This window comes from Bufo bufo, chromosome 5 (assembly GCF_905171765.1).
Source record: "Bufo bufo chromosome 5, aBufBuf1.1, whole genome shotgun sequence".
Lineage (NCBI taxonomy): Eukaryota > Metazoa > Chordata > Amphibia > Anura > Bufonidae > Bufo > Bufo bufo.
The window spans coordinates 116,000,036-116,021,507 of record NC_053393.1 but is presented as its reverse complement, the minus strand read 5'-3'; the positions used below and the strand labels follow the sequence as shown (position 1 = coordinate 116,021,507).

General features: G+C 44.3%; 1 protein-coding gene across 1 annotated transcript in view; it reads right to left on the bottom strand.

The window, feature by feature from the left end:
* Positions 1–4,226: 4,226 nt before the first annotated feature.
* The window catches only part of TCF24 (transcription factor 24), a 30,850-nt gene continuing 13,604 nt past the window's right edge, over positions 4,227–21,472 (bottom strand). Inside the window, exon 3 of the mRNA XM_040433337.1 lies at positions 4,227–4,451. Coding sequence (XP_040289271.1) covers positions 4,338–4,451 — 114 coding nt within the window. The 3' untranslated portion in view covers positions 4,227–4,337. The remainder of the gene's footprint in view (positions 4,452–21,472) is intronic.

Sequence of the window (21,472 nt, the reverse complement as noted above, 5' to 3'; positions counted from 1 at the left end):
GGAAGGCAGGTTTTGCTGGACTGTTGTTTTTGACACCATGTCCCATTTGAAGCCCCCTGATGCACCCCTAGAGTAGAAACTCCATAAAAGTGACCCCATCTAAGAAACTACACCCCTCAAGGTATTGAAAACTGATTTTACAAACGTTGTTAACCCTTTAGGTGTTCCACAAGAATTAATGGAAAATAGAGATACATTTTCAAAATTTCACTTTTTTGGCAGATTTTCCATTTTAATATTTTTTTCCGGTTACAAAGCAAGGGTTAACAGCCAAACCAAAATCAATATTTATGGCCCTGATTCTGTAGTTTACAGAAACACCCCATATGTGGTCGTAAACCGCTGTACGGGCACACGGCAGGGCGCAGAAGGAAAGGAATGCCATACGGTTTTTGGAACGCAGGTTTTGCTGGACTGGTTTTTTTGACACCATGTCCCATTTGAAGCCCCCTGATGCACCCCTAGAGTAGAAACTCCATAAAAGTGACCCCATCTAAGAAACTACACCCCTCAAGGTATTGAAAACTGATTTTACAAACGTCGTTAACCCTTTAGGTGTTCCACAAGAATTAATGGAAAATAGAGATACATTTTCAAAATTTTACTCTTTTGGCAGATTTTCCATTTTAATATTTTTTTCCGGTTACAAAGCAAGGGTTAACAGCCAAACCAAACTCAATATTTATGGCCCTGATTCTGTAGTTTACGGAAACACCCCATATGTGGTCGTAAACCGCTGTACGGGCACACGGCAGGGCGCAGAAGGAAAGGAATGCCATACGGTTTTTGGAAGGCAGGTTTTGCTGGACTGTTTTTTTTGACACCATGTCCCATTTGAAGCCCCCCTGATGCACCCCTAGAGGGGATCTCACAGGCTCTTCTTCCTGAGGCATCTGCGCTGCCTTCCATGCCATCGGGTCCCACCCACAGCCCCATGGGGACCCGATGACACTGCTGCCGCCGCCGCCCGCACCATAAAAAGCCGCAAACCGCAGGTCTGAATTGACCTGCGGTTTGCAGCGATCGCCGACACGGGGGGTCACGGGACCCCCCCGTGCATTTAGCCGAGGTGCCTGCTCAATGATTTGAGCAGGCACCTTGTTCCGATCACCGCCCGCCGGTGATCGGAACAACACATGACGTACCGGTACGTCATGTGTCCTTAAGGACTCGGGAAACATGCCGTACCGGTACGTCATGTGTCCGTAAGGGGTTAAACAGAGGTGTGAACCTACCATCAGTTGTTAATGGAGTTTTATTAGGTACTTAACTATTTGCATTCTGATCTATAACAAATTTACCGTATTTTTCACCCTATAAGACGCACCTAGGTTTTAGAGGAGGAGAATAAGAAAGAAAATATTTTGCATTAGACCTCAGATCAGACCATAATGGAAGCGCTCATTAGTATTCACCCCATAGGAAACACTGACATTTACCCCCCACTTTGTCTTATAGGGCGAAAAATATGGTACTTCATTTTTGAAGAATCAAATTTATGGTACCCGTACAGGGCATATAAACAGGGGTAACCCTGGTGGTGCAACCCATTTAATTCATCATACGACAATCTTTCCTGAGTAGTCACTTATGATTTATTTATATTAATCCAATCCAAAACTCAGTCCTCCATGGGAATGATAGAGTTAACTCAGTTTTCAACTTTGGTAAACACAGTTAAACATAGTTCCCTTTAAGTCCACTTGTCAACAGCATACCTAGTGGGAAAATGGGTCCTGGTACAGGATTTGTTTAACAACTTCGAAACAATAGAACATTTTTTCACATATTTCCGATAATGTTTGCTTCCAGCACAAATAAAAAAGAGAAACTCCCAGCGACTGAGAATCACTTTCAATAAATGAGGGCTATTGTCTGTGATCTGACAGCCCACTTAACATGACAAACTGTTTGCCTATTGTCCCATGCATTTAGTGCAAATGTTTTCACTGAAAGAGCATAGCCTTCCAGCCAGGCATGACAATTCAATTCTCTTAAATATACCAAATTCCTTAAAAGCATAATGTAAATAATGCCAAAAGCTTCTCAAGAAGAGTTAACATAGCAGTGGAAGCCAAGGGAAGTGTGTCACAGACAGGTGGTATGGCACGTATAAACATGTGGATGCACACAATATCGAACTTTACACATAGATCATTATTATTATTATTATTTCACATCTTTTACACAAGAGATTTGGGGGGAAAGAAGCATACAGGTCACTTTACAACACAATAAAGATTAATTTTTTTTTTACAAAGCGGAAATTTCTTTACATTTTTTCTTTATGTACATAGCATGTGGAGGCGCGATAGTTCACGAACCTGGAAATGTGAAAATGCCATTAGATATACGGCAAGAATTGCTAAGACAGTCAAAGCTTCCTAGTCTTCACATTGAAAATGACAGGATGAAATGAGAATTAATAAAAAAAGAAAATGACAGGATGGTAGGTCAGACTTTGCATGGCGGGCTATACAGGGGGTGGGTCTAAAATATTTATTGTGGATGTAATCATTTTCAAAAGCTGGGTTCACACCACATTTTGTGAGCTACATCACAAGTTTTACAATGAAAAAAGTAAGCAAATGTTTACTAAGATGTACCTTTCACATCATCAGTTGTGGCTGAATAGTTCTCATTTAAAAAAAAAAAATGGTGTCCCTTTTTTTTTCAAGAATGGTGAGGTTCTCAAAAATTAGACCCATGTGAGCATAAAGGGATGGCATATCCTAGCAATTTACCATCACTTTACAAGATGGGAAGTTTTCTGCTGCTCTCTCAAATTCCAGGAAAGAACCTCCAGCACACGCCAAGCACTGGAGTCCTGATGTTCATGAGCTGCAGCTGCCCATGGATGATTGAGAGCTTTTTTCCTATAGTAATGGCATGAGAAAAGAGCCAGGAGCTCATGCACTTGTACTCAGAGTCATCAGAATCCAGGGCTTGGCTTACGCTGGAGCTGCTCAATAGGGAATTAAACAACTGGGTCAAAAAAGTGACCCAATGTTTCAATCAGCGTCTCTGTCGCCAGTTTATGCTGGCACAGCAGCTTAAAACTGGTGGCAGCTTCCCTTTAAGGCCAGACACACACAAGTAATAGCCGGACTGGGGGGCCTAGCCTTTAGGGGAGGCTACCATGACGGGGGTTTGGTTAAGCGAGCCCCCAGGGGATAGGGATTGGCCCATTTAAGTTTGGAGAGGCGTAGCCGGAGGGGTTAAGTAGCCGGGGCTGGGGAAAAGAGGAGGCCATTTTGGGGTGCAAGCTGAACTCACGCCCACCCGCCCTTCTGTTCTTTTCTTCAAGAGCGTCCGATGCCAGGGCTGGAAGTTGAAGAGTCGGAGGAGAGCGGTGGGTGACGATGGGGGCTACAATTGTCACGGCGGCTGTGGCGGTGGGAGGTCCTTGAAGTTGGAGAGATTCTAAGGTGATGAGGATGGGAGGGCTCCACGGTTGGGGCTGGACTCCCATGGTTGGTGGTCGGTTGTGGATAATTTTGGGGGGTGGGCCGTCAGGGGTGCCTCCGAGCTGGCGCTTAACGGCTGGTGGCAAGGCGGCTCAACCTGGTAATAAACTTCTGCTGTTTGGGGCTTCCAGGACCTCCCCCGTTAAGATTCAGGAATATGTTACAGTTTGGGAATTAAAGGTTATTTATTATATGTATTTATGTAATAAAACGGCTGCTGTGGCCAATTTAATCCAAACTTGGTGTCCGTGTTTTATTGGGAGTTGGCCGAGGTCGGGTTAGGGGACGGGCCGGGGGGAGGCTTGAGATAGTAAAGTGGGTAAAAAGGGGGAGCGAGCGGGGAATGACCAATACCCCCGTCATGCGAATTCAATGCGAGAAACTTGCATTGTGTGTCAGTGTGAGCTCCCGTTCTGACCTCCACTCCTCTGACAGCATTACACAGCATTAGGATACTTTCACACTTGCGGCAGAGGATTCCGTCAGGCCGTTACGGACGCAAACTGATGGCATTTGTCAGAGGGATGCGGATCCGTCTGACAAATGCATTGAAATACCGGATCCGTCTCTCCGGTGTCATCCGGAAAAACGGATCCGGTATTATTATTTTTTTGCATTTTTAAAGGTCTGCGCATGCGCAGACCAGAAAGCTGGATCCATTTTGCCGGAACACTTAATGCCTTTAATTCATTCATGTAGCCATTCTTTTTTTTTTATCCTCATTAGTTTGGTTCTGTGACATCATGCATGTTACGTTCTTCAGTTTAAAACAGCCTTTGAGGCAGAAGGTGATTCATGCAGGAATTTCCAAACACAGAAAGTGACAGGAGAATAAAGTCAAATTTTTCAGCACAGTGAAGAGCGCCAGTCTTAGCATTCTGATCTTTGCATGGTCTCCTCGTGGTCCAGGCCCTCTGATCCTGAAGAATGGTGGAGGAACTGCCCAGTGGCCCCGATATATAGTCTAGACCTCATGGGCCATTTCTGGAAGAAAAAAAAGAGACGCTGTTAAAGCCTCTGATGCTTTTGAGGACTCAACAGCTCTGGCAATGCTGAAGAGGGCCCATCACCTCCCCTGACATGTCAGTATTAGCAACAAAAATTCCAGCACATCTTTTCAGAAAACTCTGTTGTTCTGTTCCTTAGTTATTGCAACCAGAAGTTTGTTAATTAATTTGCAACTGAGTGTTAGGGCTCATGCACACGACCGTAATGGCTCAGTTCCCGTGCTGTGGACCACAAATAGTGGTCCGCAGCGCATGGGCATCGGCCGTGTGCACTCCATGCTGTGGATGCACTTGAATGGGTCCGCGATCCGCAACACACGGCTAAAGATAGAACATGTTCTATCTTTTCGCAGTGTGGAGGCACAGACCCGAAAACCCACAGAAGAGCTTTGTAGTGCTTCCGTGGGCTTCTGATCTGTGCCTCCGCTCCGCAAAAGATAGATGAAGTCCTATCTTCAGTCATATCTTGCGGATTGTGGGCCCATTCAGGTCAGTGGGTCTGCATCCGCACCACGAAGTGCACACGAACAGTGCTCTATATTGCGGACCAGCCATATACAGTATGCAATATAGGTACTGAGCCATTACACTCGTGTGCATGATCCCTCACCATTGTGGGGTGTGAACCTGCACAGTTTCACACTGGCTGCACTTATTAGGCAGTGTCAGACTGTGCAGGGACACCCCCATGCACACACTGGTAACACCCAATTGCAGATTGTTTAATAAAATTGTAGTAATAATAACTGAGGAACAGAAAAACTGAGTTATAAGAGAAAATTATACAGAATCATTGCTGCAAGGGGAATAAAACTATTTAGTAAAACACCCACCAATTAAATACACCGGGTAGTAATAAAGTGAAAGGAGCCCTAACACATTTTACAAAATTCGATACCCAAACAGTAGAACTACGGCTCCAATTATAAGTACAAAAATTATCTTTATTAAATAAAGCCAAACGGCGAAACAGCGTTGGGACAAGGAGACTGAGGGACCGGCGCACCAATACTGGGTACTTTTTCTGAGCTTGTCTTTATTTCAACACTGCCTATGTATATTCTCATTGGATTCAACCATCCAGAGTTACTTTTTCGTTTCTTTTTCTGGCTTTGTTGCGACGCTCTTCACTAACTTATGTGAGCCCATGTGTGTCGATCCCCCGGTCCTCCTCGGGTCTTTCCCCACTACAACATACCTGTTTACTGCTGTTTTTACGACAATGTGATTGTGTTTATTTAATAAAGAGAATTTTTGTACTTATAATTGGCAGCTGGATGTTACTAGTTGGGTGTATATCCGTACACCAGGGATCAGCATCCTCTGGCACTCCAGCTGTTCTGAAACTACAACACCCAAAGTCCTCCTTTCACTTCTATGGGAGTTAGGCCTTATGCACACGACAGTTGTTTTTTGCATCCGCAAATTGTGCATCCGCTAAAAAAAAAAAAAAAAACAGAGCAATGGATGCGGACAGCACACGGAGTGCTGTCCACATCTTTTGCGGCCCCATTGAAGTGAATGGGTCCGCATCCGAGCCGCCAAAACGCCAGCTCGGATGCGGACCAAAACAACGGCCGTGTGCATGAGGCCCTAGGTGAATGCAGCTGATTTTCAGTCATAGAATTTTCTGCCACAAAATCTGCCACGTGTGAAGGCACCCTAACAGTGCCAGACACACTGTGTGACATTTTGAAGGGGAATGGTAACACCCTAAGATAAGCAACAGAGACAACCCTAAGAAATATTGCTCCATAATTCTTACTTTATTTACTAAGACATCGACTCTCTTAGGCTACTTTCACACGACCGTATGTGTTTTTTGCGGTCCGCAAAAAAAAACAGATGACATCCGTATGCCATCCATTTTTTTTTGCTGATCCATCCATTGTAACAATGCCTAAAATAGACAAGAATAGGACATGTTCTATTTTTTTTGCGGGTCTACGGAACGGACATACTGATGCGGACAGCACATGGTTTGCTGTCCGCATTTTTTGCGGACCCATTGAAATGAATGGGTCTGCATCCTATCCGAAAAAAAACAAAAACGGAATGGACACGGAAACAAACAACGTTCGTGTGCATGTAGCCTTAAAATAAAAAAAAATCAGAAGTCCTCGTCACGTTGTTACATGTCCTAATAAATCGATTACATTTGGGAAGCAGTGATTTGGGGTTATAAACAGATGCACGAGCAGAAATCAGCATAGGGTGCAAGTTTCCAGTTTAAGGCCTCTTTCACACGGGCGAGTTTTCCATGTGGGTGCAATACGTGAGGTGAACGCATGAGGTGAGTGCTTCCGTGGGGTTTCGTCCCATACTTCCGTTCCGCAAAAAGATAGAACATGTCCTATCTTTTTGCGGAACGGCCGGATTGCGGACCCATTAAAGTGAATGGGTCTGCGATCCGCTGTGGCTACCCCACGGACGGTGTTCGTGCATTGCGGCCAGCAATTTGCAGGCCGCAGCATGACCACAGGGCGCATACGTTCGTGTGCAGGAGGCCGTATTTGGTTCCCGGCTGCTGGGTTCCAGGTCCTGGGTCTCCTGCTGACACAGGGAATGTGACCTGTCACCTGTGCGGCACGTCACTGCTGCGGCCAGTGATTGGCTGCAGCAGTCACGTCCCCTGCATCAAAAGGATGTTGATCCCGGGGAACTCAGGACCTGTGGAGGCAGTGGCAGAGCAATGGAGCTAGAACCAAGTGGCAGGGACCATGTAAGTATGATCACCACCGCACCCACTCTCTGAAGTCTGAAAAAAAGTTGGACAAACCCTTTAAAGGGTTTCTACCACCACATTTTGACCTAATTAGCTGTCTGACACTAGCGATCTGACAGTCACTGTGCCTGCGCCGAATACAGACGCACACGGTGCAGGCACGAGAATTCAGCCGCGATGGAGGCTGTCAATCTAGAGGAGATGGGCGGGCTGGAGGGACGAGCTGGGTGGCAGACATGGTGAGTAGACAGAGCCTCTAGGTGCTGAAAAGACGCCCCAATAGCACCTAGAGGTAACCGCTGCAGAGAAAGGTATTACAATAGCATGGTTAGGTAGAGCAGACACTAGCAGATCACTAGTGTCAGACAGCTAATTAGGTCAAAATGTGGTGGTAGAAACCCTTTAAGATTAATCAGACAATACAGTATATTGTCACATTGCAAAGAAAAATTGGGGGTCAGTCAGCACATCCAGTGCGCAGGTGCGCGTTGCCATGGCTGAAAGCACAAAGACAAAAAAAATATACAATGCAACAGCACTCTGCAAACCAAATAAAGTACAATAATGCCAAAATATATAAAGTATTCTGGTGCAAATGCTACGCTATTAAATTTGAGATGCTTGGCAAATCATTCTGTACAAAATTATTTGGGCCCGTCTGCCAAATGTCAAGGCGATCTCAGTAAGACGGGAACCTAACACTAAATACCACATTAACTGGTGCCATACTGGCCTCCATTACATTCAGGGAATGCAGGTTCCACATGCATGCCGAGCCCAGGTAAGGTGGAATACAGTATATTGTCACATTATATGGAAAGAAAAAAAAAATCTTCACGCGCTGCAGATTTTGTTGCAGAATTTTTAGCAACTGAAAATCAGTTCCATTCTTCTGAATGGGACTTGCAGAAATCCATGTGCTTGCTGCCCCCATTGAATTGAATAGATCTGATTTTCAGCCACGAAAATTTCTGCAACAAAATTCTGCACCCTTTCATGCCACTAATGGATTTACATTCCGTATTATATGTGGATACCAATTTTTTTTAGTACATGCATCTTTTCTTTTCCATTCTGTTATGTAAATATTTTTTTTTTGCCTTTTCCGTGATACATAGGGCTTTATTTTGTATATAATTTTTTATTCTAGTATTTTTTGTTTAAAATTTTTATACCTGGGGAAAATGTAAAAAAAAAAACACAGTCTGTTATATGGATATGGTCACTGGGGGCAGGGCTGTTTTTATTTATTTATTTGTTTTAATTTCCTCCGTTTTTTTATTTCACACTTTGTCAGCTAGGTCATACAATACCTTTGGGGGCATTTACCATAAAAAAAAAAAATCTTTTTGACTGCTGATTTCTCCTGTAACTGGAGCTGACATAGTTTAAGGGTGCCTTCACATACGGCAGATTTTGTTGCAGAATTTTCCACGCCTGAAAATCAGTTCCATTCACCTGAATGGGGCTTGCAGAAATCCACCTGCTTGTCACCCTATTCAAATGAATGGTACAGCATTTTTGAGAAGAAATTAGGAGAATCGGTACGGAAACGGGAACTGAACCATGGAACTGAAGCACTACGGAGTGCTTTCGTGGGGTTCCGTTCCGTGCTTCCATTCCGCAAAAAGATAGAACTTGTCCTATCTTTTTGCGGAACAGACGGATCGCGGACCCCATTCAAGTGAATGGGGTCACAATCCGCATGTGGCTGGCCCAAGGTTAGTGCCCGTGCATTGCGGACCGCAATTTGGGGGCCGCAGCACAGGCACGGCCAGCACTCATTCGTGTGCAAGAGCCCTTAGGCCTCTTTCAGACGGGCGTTGCGGGAAAATGTGCGGGTGCGTTACGGGAACACCCGAGATTTTTCCGCGCGAGTGCAAAACATTGTAATGCGTTTTGCACTCGCGTGAGAAAAATCACGCATGTTTGGTACCCAAACCCGAACTTCTTTACAGAAGTTCGGGCTTGGGATCGGTGTTCTGTAGATTGTATTATTTTCCCTTATAACATGGTTATAAGAGAAAATAATAGCATTCTGAATACAGAATGCATAGTAAAATGGTGCTGGAGGGGTTAAAAAAAAATTAAAAAAAATTTAACTCACCTTAGTCCACTTGATCGCGCAGCCTGGCATCTCCTTCTGTCTCCTTTGCTGAACAGGACCTGTGGTGACGTCACTCCGGTCATCACATGATCCATCACATGATCCATCACCATGGTAAAAGATCATGTGATGGATCATGTGATGACCGGTGTGACGTCACCACAGGTCCTGTTCAGCAAAGGAGACAGAAGGAGATGCCGGGCTGCGCGAGCAAGTGGATTAAGGTGAGTTAAATTTTTTTTTTATTTTTTTTAACCCCTCCAGCGCTATTTTACTATGCATTCTGTATTCAGAATGCTATTATTTTCCCTTATAACCATGTTATAAGGGAAAATAATAATGATCGGGTCCCCATCCCGATCGTCTCCTTGCAACCGTGCGTGAAAATCGCACCGCATCCGCACTTGCTTGCGGATGCTTGCGATTTTCACGCAACCCCATTCACTTCTATGGGGCCTGCGTTGCGTGAAAAACGCAGAATATAGAGCATGCTGCGATTTTCACGCAACGCACAAGGGATGCGTGAAAATCACCGCTCATGTGAACAGCCCCATAGAAATGAATGGGTCGGTATTTAGTGCGGGTGCAATGCGTTCAACTCACGCATCGCATCCGTGCGGAATACTCGCCCGTGTGAAAGAGGCCTTATTCATACGTCCGTGTCCATGTTGAAAGTCATGATAAGATGGTCAATGATTCATCTGTGAAAATTTCCATGAAGAATTCGTGTTTTGTCTGTGTGTCCATACTTTTTCAGAGTATCTCCTCTTAATGGTCCGTGAACACGGATGAAACAGAGATGGCGTCTTTGTTGAGTCTGTGTTTTTCACTGACCCATAGACTATAATGGGCGTGATGGATCTATAAACAAGGACAAAATAGGGCATACTTATGTGCTAAAACCACAGACCATGCTAAAACACTGATGTGTAAATACACTCATTAAAATTAATGGATACTTGTTCTGTCTGTGAATCACTGACGTGTGAATAAGGCCTTAGGCCTCCTGCACACGGCTGTATGGCTTTTTTAGTATTTTGCGGTACGCAAAAAATACGGATGACATCCGCGTGCATTTCGCTTTTTGCGGAACGAAACATCTTGCCCCTAATAGAACAGTACTATCCTTGTCCGTTACGCAGACAATAATAGGATATGTTCTATCTTTGAATGTAACGGAAACGGAAGGCATACGGAGTACCTTCCGTTTTTTTGCGGATCCATTGAAATGAATGGTTCCGTATACGGAATGCAAAAAACGGAACGGAAACGGAAAAAAAAACCGTTTGTGTGCAAGAGGCCTACACACGGCAAACAGGCGTTTTTAGCTGCTACATCCACACCCAAAACTCACCAACAGTTTTCCATTGACTTTAATGTTAAAACCTCCGCCCTGTGCACACAGTGTAAAATAATTTTTCAGTAGCTGATTTAAAAAACTCGTGAAAAGTGACATGTTACTTCTTGGAAGCCGATTTGACTGAAGATTTCATAGAAGTCAATAGAGAAGTATAGAAACCTCAACCAAATGGTCATGCAGACACTTTGCCCTCACCAATCACATCATCGATAGGACTGGAGCATTGCTGCATCCTGATCTGTATGCACAGTGCTCACTGGGACAGTAAAAAAAAAAATCCCCGGTGCGGATTGTCAAACTGAAATTTTGCACAGATTTTTGTGTGGATTTCTATGCGCAATGATAACCCAGTGATCATTACAATAAGATTGTAATTCACTTTGCTGGTATTGTATTATGCTGTTGTCAGCCAGTGTGGTAACTTTTTTACCTCAAGATATAAAAATACATAATTCTCTATAACCTTATTCTATAACCAGTAATAATTATTACAGGCAGGTTACACAGTGAAATCTTCATGGTCATGCATATGAGCGCATTACAGGTTTGTATAATCTCGGTACATATTCATACTATAGCACCCATACATTTCTGTTGGGCCCTTCTGTACCTCTATAAGGCTGCATTTACACATACGTAGATTTTCACAGACCACGGCCCGTGAAAACCCCTCCTGCTGAGTGCACGTGCATGATCTATACGAGTGTACTACTGTACAGCGGCGGCGGCACGAAGCGCACGGCGTCATAGCAACCAATGACGCCGTGCGCTCGTGCACTCAGCATGACGGCAGGCCGGGTTTTCTCGGACCGTGATCCGTGAAAATCCACGTATGTGTGAATGCGGCCTAAGACTCTGATCGCTTGCAGAGTTATAGGATTTTTTTTCTGCTAGAATCATGGCATGATCCATCAAACGCCATAATATGTGTTGCCTTGTGCATGAGGCCTAATCAGGCAGACTCATACATTTCATATTGTTGAAGTCAGGATTTTGTGCTGCCACTAATTTCAAGAATTAAATACCGTATTTTTCAGACTATAAGACTCACTTTTTTTTATCCCCAAAAGTGAGAGAAAAGTGGCAGTACGGTCTTGGAGTCCGAATGCTAATGACAGCTTCCATTATGGAAGCGGTTATCAGCATGCGGGAGGCGCGAGGAGTGTTGAGGGAAACACTGTGTGGCTATACTCGCCCTCCCTGGTCTTCTTCTGGGCCCCGCTCTGCACTGTGTCCTGACTGCTTACAGCATCAGGAGGTGGTGCATGTAGGCATGCACTATGACCTGGCGCTGTGCGACATCAGGTCACAGTGCAGCGTGGGTCGGAAAAAGAGCAGGGAGCTGTGAGTGAGTGGCAGCGTCATCTGGAGCAAGTGAGATGAGTTTTTTTTGTTTGTTTTTTAACATCTGATCTGAGGTCTGATCTGAGGCTGATGGAGGTTAGGGGGTCTGATCTAAGGCTGATGGGATCTGATCGGAGACTGGGGGGTCTTATAGGGATCTGATCTGAGGCTGATGAGGTTGGGGGGGGTCTGATCTGAGTCTGATGGGGGGTCTGATCTGAGGTTGATGGAGGCTGGGGGGACCTGATGTGAGGCTGATGGATATTGGGGGTCTGACGAGGGTCTGATCTGAGGTTTGATGGAGCTTGGGGATCTGAGTTTGGGGTTTGATCTGAGCTCTGATGAATAATGGGGGTTTTATTTGAGGGGTCTGATGAGAATTGGGAGGTCTGATCTGAAGTCTGATCAAAAATATATTTTTTCTTATTTTCCTCCTCCAAATCCTAGGTGCGTATTATAGTCCAGTGCGTATTATAGTCCAAAAAATACGTTAGATCTATCAAGAACACATAATACACGGACAGCTCATAGATTTCTGCTACTGTGAAAATGATGCAACATTCAACACAGGCATTCCATGAAATACACATATTAATTCCCCACATCTTTCTAGCATTAGCAAAACTGTTGTGCTTGGGACATGAATGTTGATGATAGATATTTATTGGGGAATGATCACAGTCCTATAAAGTGGCATGAATCATTCTAAAGAATTCTGCTATAAAAGTTAATTGGGGAAGATCGTGGTAAATTTAGATCTCTTAGGCCTCCTGCACACGACCGTTGTGTGCACCCGTGGCCGTTGTGCCGTTTTCATTTTTTTTTCACGGACCCATTGACTTTCAATGGGTCCGTGGAAAAAACGGAAAATGCACCGTTTTGCAGCCGCATCCGAGATCCGTGTTTCCTGGCCGTGAAAAAAATATGACCTGTCCTATTTTTTTCACGGCCAACGGTTCACGGACCCATTCAAGTCAATGGGTCCGTGAAAGAACACGGATGCACACAAGATTGGCATCCGTGTCCGTGATCCGTGGCCGTAGGTTAGTTTTTATACAGACGGATCCGAAGATCCGTCTGCATAAAAGCTTTTTCAAAGCTGAGTTTTCACTTCGTGAAAACTCAGAACCGACAGTATATTCTAACACAGAAGCGTTCCCATGGTGATGGGGACGCTTCTAGTTAGAATACACTACAAACTGTGTACAAGACTGCCCCCTGCTGCCTGGCAGCACCCGATCTCTTACAGGGGGCCGTGATCAGCACAATTAACCCCTTCAGGTGCGGCACCTGAAGGGGTTAATTGTGCTGATCACGGCCCCCTATAAGAGATCAGGGCTGCCAGGCAGCAGGGGGCAGACCCTCCCCCCCTCCCCAGTTTGAATATCATTGGTGGCCAGTGCGGCCCCCCCCCCCTCTATTGTAATAATAGGTTGGTGGCCAGTGCGGCCCCCCCTCCCTCTATTGTAATAATTCGTTGGTGGCACAGTGTGCGCAACCCCCCCCCTCCCTCCCTCTATTGTAATAATTCGTTGGTGGCACAGTGTGCGCCACCCTCTCCCCCCCTCTATTGTAATAATTCGTTGGTGGCACAGTGTGCGCCCCCCATCGGCCCCCCCTCCCTCTATAGCATTAACAACATTGGTGGCCAGTGTGCGGCCTCCCATCCCCCCCCCCCCATCATTGGTGGCAGCGGAGTTCCGATCGGAGTCCCAGTTTAATCGCTGGGGCTTCGATCGGTAACCATGGCAACCAGGACGTTACTACAGTCCTGGTTGCCATGGTTACTTAGCAATAGTACAATAGTAGAAGATTCATACTTACCGGCTGCTGCGATGTTCGTGTCCGGCCGGGAGCTCCACCTACTGTTAAGTGACAGGTCTGTGCGGCGCATTGCTAAATGAACCGTCACTTACCAGTAGGAGGAGCTCCCGGCCGGACACAGACATCGCAGCTCCCAGAGTAACCCGCTGCCACCAATGATCGGTGGGGAGGGGTAGATGGGAGGCCGCACACTGGCCACCAATGTTGTTAATGCTATAGAGGGAGGGGGGCCAATGGGGGGCGCACACTGTGCCACCAACGATTTATTACAATAGAGGGAGGAAGGGGGGGGCCGCACACTGTGCCACCAACGAATTATTACAATAGAGGAGGGGGGGCGGGGGGCGCACACTGTGCCACCAACGAATTATTACAATAGCGGGAGGAAGGGGGGGGCCGCACTGGCCACCAATGATATTCAAACTGGGGAGGGGGAGGGGGTCTGCCCCCTGCTGCCTGGCAGCCCTGATCTCTTACAGGGGGATATGATAGTACAATTAACCCCTTCAGGTGCGGCACCTGAGGGGTTAATTGTGCTGATCACGGCCCCCTGTAAGAGATCGGATGCTGCTAGGCAGCAGGGGGCAGTCATGTACACAGTTTGTAGTATATTCTAACTAGAAGCGTCCCCATCACCATGGGAACGCCTCTGTGTTAGAATATACTGTCGGAAATGAGGTTTCACGATCTAACTCATATCCGACAGTATATTCTAACATAGAGGCATTCCCATGGTGATGGGGACGCTTCAAGTTAAAATATACCATCGGATTGGAGAAAACTCCGATCCAATGGTATAAGGGACTCCAGACTTTACATTGAAAGTCAATGGGGACGGATCCGTTTGAAATGGCACCATATTGTGTCAACGTCAAACGGATCCGTCCCCATTGACTTGCATTTTAATTCAGGACGGATCCGTTTGGCTCCGCACGGCCAGGCGGACACCAAAACGACTTTTTTTTCATGTCCGTGGATCCTCCAAAAATCAAGGAAGACCCACGGACGAAAAAATGGTCACGGATCACGGGAAAACGGGACCCGTTTTTGCGGACCGCAAAAAAATACGTTCGTGTGTAGGAGGCCTAAATAGACAGAATCCAAAATACCAGCTGCATCTGAAAAAAGTAAAATGACTGATTTTATAATCCCTCTAATAAAACAACACTAGGTGTGTGTGTGAATATACACACACACGTTTTTTTATTGTGTAACATAATACATAGCATAAATACAATCAATACATCTAAATGGGGTTTGAAAAATACCTAGCACAGAAATAACCTCAGTGAATAGAAACGTGCCACTTAAAAAAAGAAATACTTAACAGCCATCCAATATAAATACATATATAACATTTCAGTCCAACAGTCCAAACACATGGACCTTCTTCAGATACAGATTGGTAGAATGCAGAGTTTCTGTGCATTGTACTATATGAGGTGAGATCCTACTTGTGTACCACTGCATTTTGGAGTGCCGTACATCTCCCTTTAACAGAAACAACCTCATACAGATGTATGGAACAAATCTGACCTAATCTGCCATTTACTATTTCAGAATGAGATCTACATTTTGTAGAGTTCAGTGAATTGTTCTAATACAATTTATACATAGAGAAGTAAGTAAGGGCCCCACAGCAAGGATCAAACCAGGCCCCCCACACAGGACAGAAGGGTTTCTGCCTAAGGGCTCGTTCACACGACTGTGAAGCCCATGCCCGTGTTGTGGACTGCAAATTGTGGTCCGCAATGCACTGGCACCGACCGTAGACCAGCCGCATGGGGACCGTGGACAGCGATCCTTCCGTTCCGCAAAAAGATAGAGCAAGTTCTATCTTTTTTGCGGTGCGGAGGCACGGAACGGAACCCCAGGAAGCACTCCGTAGTGCTTTCGTAGTGTTCCTTTCCGTGCTTCCGTTCCGCATCTCCGGATTTGCGGACCCATTGAACGGAATGGGTCCGTATCCGTGATGCGGAATGCACACGGAACGGTGCCAGTGTATTGCAGATCCGCAAATGCGGTCCGAATGAGTCCTAAACCTTTTTCAATGACCCTTGGCCCATTTTTCCATTGCCTCATTTGCTAAAAGTTGTTCCTTAAGAGGGTAGAGTCCTGACCAAGTTTTAACCTCCAGTAGAAGAGGAGAGAATCCCAATAAAGACTGGGCCTCCTCTTGCCCTGGGCCCCATAGCAGTAGCATGGTCTGCCGCTATGGTAGTTACGCCCCTGTCAGCAACACATTGCAGATAATCCATATTTAATGACCATATTTATGCCAAAAGGGTGTCCTTTTGGCATTTGTCTGGTGAGTATGCATTCATGTCCTGCAGCCCCAGCTCTATTAACCTGCTCAGGACTGCCGAACGCAGGATTGCGTCCTGGCGGCGGCAGGTTTATTCCTCCTGGACGCGCCGATGCGTCCTCTCGCGAGACACGAGATTTCCTGTGAACGCGCGCACACAGGAGCGCGCGTTCACAGGATCGGGAGGTAAACAACTACATCTACAGCCTGCCAGCGGCGATCATTCGCTGGCAGGCTGTAGATGCGTTTTTTTTAACCCCAAAAAGGTATATTAGATGCTGTTTTGTTAACAGCGTCTAATATACCTGCTACCTGGTCCTCTGGTGGTCCCTTTTGCTTGGATCGACCACCAGAGGACACAGGCAGCTCTGTAAGTAGCACCAAACACCACTACACTGCACCCCCCCCCTGTCACTTATTAACCCCTTATTAACCCCTGATCACCCCATATTAAACTCCCTGATCACCCCGCTGTCATTGATCACCCCCCTGTAAGGCTCCATTCAGACGTCCGTATGTGTTTTGCGGATCCGCGGATCCGCAAAACACATACGGACGTCTGAATGGAGCCTTACAGGGGGGTGATCAATGACAGGGGGGTGATCACCCCATATAGACTCCCTGATCACCCCCCTGTCATTGATCACCCCCCTGTAAGGCTCCATTCAGACGTCCGTATGTGCTTTGCGGATCCGCGGATCCGCAAAACACGGACACCGGCAATGTGCTTTCCGCATTTTGCGGATCCGCACATTACCAGAACTATATAGAAAATGCCTTTTCTTGTCCGCAATTGCGGACAAGAATAGGACATGTTCTATAGGCTCTACAAAAAACGCTGTGTTCGCCCGATCAGGCCTGATCTTGTGCGCACACTTGTGTTCAGTCCGCCCCACCGCAGTGACAGAAATTTTTTTTTTCTGATCACTGCAAAAACACAGTAAAATCGCAGCGGCGCTATGAAAAGATCACTTTTGAGGGGCATGGCGAGTTCATAGAAGATTTTATTTTTTGGGCACAAGTTAGCAGAAATTGATTTTTTATTTTTTATTTTTTTCTTACAAAGTCTCATATTCCACTATCTTGTGACAAAAAAAAAAATCTCACATGAACTCACCATACCCCTCACGGAATCCAAATGCGTAAAAATTTTTAGACATTTATATTCCAGACTTCTTCTCAAGCTTTAGGGCCCCTATAATGCAAGGGCAGTATAAATACCCCACATGTGACCCCATTTCGGAAAGAAGACACCCCAAGGTATTTCGTGAGGGGCATGGCGAGTTCATGTAAAATTTTATTTTTTGTCACAAGTTAGTGGAATATGAGACTTTGTAAGAGAAAAAAATAATAAAATCATTTTCCGCTAACTTGTGCCAAAAAAAAAATATTCTAGGAACTCGCCATTGCCCTCACGGTATACCTTGGGGTGTCTTCTTTCCAAAATGGGGTCACTTGTGGGGTATTTATACTGCCCTGGCATTTTAGGGGACCTAAAGCGTGAGAAGTAGTTTGGAATCCAAATGCGTAAAAAATGCCCTGTGAAAACGTAAAGATTCTCATTGGAATTTGGGCCCCTTTGCGCACCTAGGCTGCAAAAAAGTGTCACACATGTGGTATCGGCGTACTCAGGAGAAGTAGGGCAATGTGTTTTGGGGTGTCTTTTTACATATACCCATACTGTGTGTGAGAAATATCTCTGTAAATGACAACATTTTAAAAGAATTTATACAAAGTTGTCAATTTACAGAGATATTTCTATCAGCCAGCATGGGTATATGTAAGAAGACACCCCAAAACACATTGCCCTACTTCTCCTGAGTACGGCGATACCACATGTGTGACACTTTTTTGCAGCCTATGTGCGTAAAGGGGCCGAAAGTCCAACGAGTACCTTTAGGCTTTACAGGGTTGCTCACAATTTAGCCCCGCCCAAAATGCCAGAACAGTAAACACACCCCACAAATGACCCCAATTTCGGAAAGTAGACACCCCAAGGTATTCATTGAGGGGCATATTGAGTCCATGAAAGATTGAACTTTTTGTCACAAGTTAGCGGAAAGGGAGACTTTGTGAGAAAAAACAAAAAAATATCAATTTCCACTAACTTGTGCTAAAAAAAAAAAACTTCTATGAACTCGCCATGCCCCTCACGGAATACCTTGGCGTGTCTTCTTTCCGAAATGGGGTCACTTGTGGGGTATTTATACTGCCCTGGCATTTTAGGGGCCCTAAAGCGTGAGAAGAAGTCTGGAATCCAAATGCCTAAAAATGCCCTCCTAAAAGGTACTCGTTGGAATTTGGGCCCCTTTGCGCACCTAGGCTGCAAAAAAGTGTCACACATGTGGTATCTCCATACTCAGGAGAAGTAGGGCAATGTGTTTTGGGTTGTCTTTTTACATATACCCATGCTGGGTGAGAGAAATATCTCTGTAAAATGACAACTTTGTATAAAAAAAATGGGAAAAGTTGTCTTTTACAGAGATATTTATCTCACCCAGCATGGGTATATGTAAAAAGACACCCCAAAACACATTGCCCTACTTCTCCTGAGTACGGCAATACCACATGTGTGACACTTTTTTGCAGCCTAGGTGCGCAAAGGGGCCCAAATTCCAAAGAGTATCTTTACGATTTCACAGGGCATTTTTTACGCATTTGGATTCCAAACTACTTCTCACGCTTTAGGTCCCCTAAAATGCCAGAGCAGTATAAATACCCTACAAGTGACTCCATTTTGGAAAGAAGACACCCCAAGGTATTCCGTGAGGGGTATGGTGAGTTCATGTAAAATTTTATTTTTTGTCACAAGTTAGTGGAATATGAGACTTTGTAAGAAAAATAAATAAATTAAAAAAAAAAACATTTTCCGCTAACTTGTGACAAAAAATAAAAACTTCCATGAACTCACTATGCCCATCAGCGAATACCTTAGGGTGTCTACTTTCCGAAATGGGGTCATTTGTGAGGTGTTTCTACTGTCTGGGCATTGTAGAACCTCAGGAAACATGACAGGTGCTCAGAAAGTCAGAGCTGCTTCAAAATGCGGAAATTCAAATTTTTGTACCATAGTTTGTAAACGCTATAACTTTTGCGCAAACCAATAAATATACACTTATTGCATTTTTTTTTATCAAAGACATGTAGAACAATAAATTTTGAGAAAAATGTATATAGAAATGTAGTTTTGTTTGAAAAATTTTACAAAAAATTTCGGTCAATTTCGATTAATAACAAAAAAAGTAAAAATGTCAGCAGCAATGAAATACCACCAAATGAAAGCTCTATTAGTGAGAAGAAAAGGAGGTAAAATTCATTTGGGTGGTAAGTTGTATGACCGAGCAATAAACCGTGGAAGTAGTGTAGTGCAGAATTGTAAAAAGTGGTCTGGTCATTAAGGGGGTTCAAAGGGAACCTGTCACCGGAATTTTGTGTATAGAGTTGAGGACATGGGTTGCTAGATGGCCGCTAGCACATCCACAATATCCAGTCCCCATAGCTCTGTGTGTTGTTATTGTGTAAAAAATAACTATTTGATCCATATGCAAATTAACCTGAGATGAGTCCTGTACATGAGATGAGTCAGGGACAGGACTCATCTCAGGTTAATTTACATATGTATAAAATCGTTTTTTTTTTACATAATAAAAGCACACCGAGCTATGGGGACTGGGTATTGCGGATGTGCTAGCGGCGATCTAGCAACCCATGTCCTCAGCTCTATACACAAAATCCCGGTAACAGGTTCCCTTTAAGCTAGGGGAGCTGAGGTGGTTAAGCTTTATTCACACGTCAGTGTTTTGGTCAGTGATTTCCATCTGAAATTGTGAGCCAGAACTGGAGCTACATAGACAAATCGCATAAGGGAAAGATCTGCACCTGTTCTGTGTTTAGAGCTGCACCTGGTTTTGGCTCTCAATCACTGATGAAAATCACTGACCAAACACTGATGTGTTTGGTCAACTTCTATATAAAAATAAGCATATGTAATTTCTTTTAAAATTTGTTTTAATTCCTTTTTTTTAAATAATTATATAGACAATAAAACACATTATTTATCAATTCATACACAATAAATATGATATCATTTTCCAAATTTAAATAGTCCATAATTCTTTTTCTTTTTTTCCATTACATTTTTAAAGGATAAACATACAGTCCATAGTTATGTTAACCCAAAAACAATCTCATCATCCCCCTCACCTTCCCAAAAAGGGAGAAAAAAAAATAGAAATGGGGAGGAGGAATGTCGTGCGACAAATGTTGCAGTCTAGTTGTGCCCGATCTGTCGCGCGACAAATGTCGTTGGTGTAGACCTAGCCTTAATCTTCTCGCTTGGTAATTTAGCAGCTAACTCTTGCATCCTAACGTTGCCTCTATCCCCTATATTACTTAGAATACACACTTCAAGGCTTTTAAGAATATCAATCTGATGGTAATTCCTTATTTAAATAATTACCTCATTCCCAAATTTTTGTATATACTGACATTTCCATAATAGATGCACATCACTGACTCCTACTTCTCCACATTTTTGATATTTAAAAACCTTGTTTTTATAATATTTCATTTGTTTAGCCGGAGAATAGTACAATCGGTGGACCACAAAAAATGGTGTCAATTTATGGGCTGGATTTAAGGAGATTCTCTTTATTTCCAAAAAGATTTTTCCCCAGCCTGCAGGGTCCACAGACTCCACTATCCCTTCCCATTTTTTTCCATTTGCAGTAACACCTTTTTTTTTTACTTTGCTGTAATAAGATATTGTAGATTGTAGCTATCCTTCTCTTCCCTTCTGTCAACTCGGAAATTCCGATATACCCTTCCTATCTCACTGACACAATCTAATTGCATGCCTTTAGTTGAATATAATAAAAAAAAAATCTTTATCCAGAAAACCAAATCTATCCTTAAGTTTCTAAAACCCTATTACTTCACCATTCTTCCAGATCTGTCCAAACCTGTATTTTCCGTGTTTCAGCCAAGGTGTCTTATCTATTGCACTTAATTCCTTTATGAAGGCATTATTCCATAACAGGGTATCTTCATGTATCTCTATATCATCCCAAAGATTTTTGACTGCCATCCATGTTTTATACATCAACTTCATTGTTGGAGAGCTCTTAAGTTGTTCTTGTCGATGGATACCTGCCTCCAATACCTGACATATCCCACTATTTAATATATTTTTATCTGTAGTTCTTATAATTGACCTATAAACATGGGTTTTACCCCATTCGAGACAGTTCTTTAACTCATTAACGCCCAGCACAGTACATGTACAGCGCAACTGGACGTGACTTAACGCCCAGCGCCGTACATGAACGACGCAC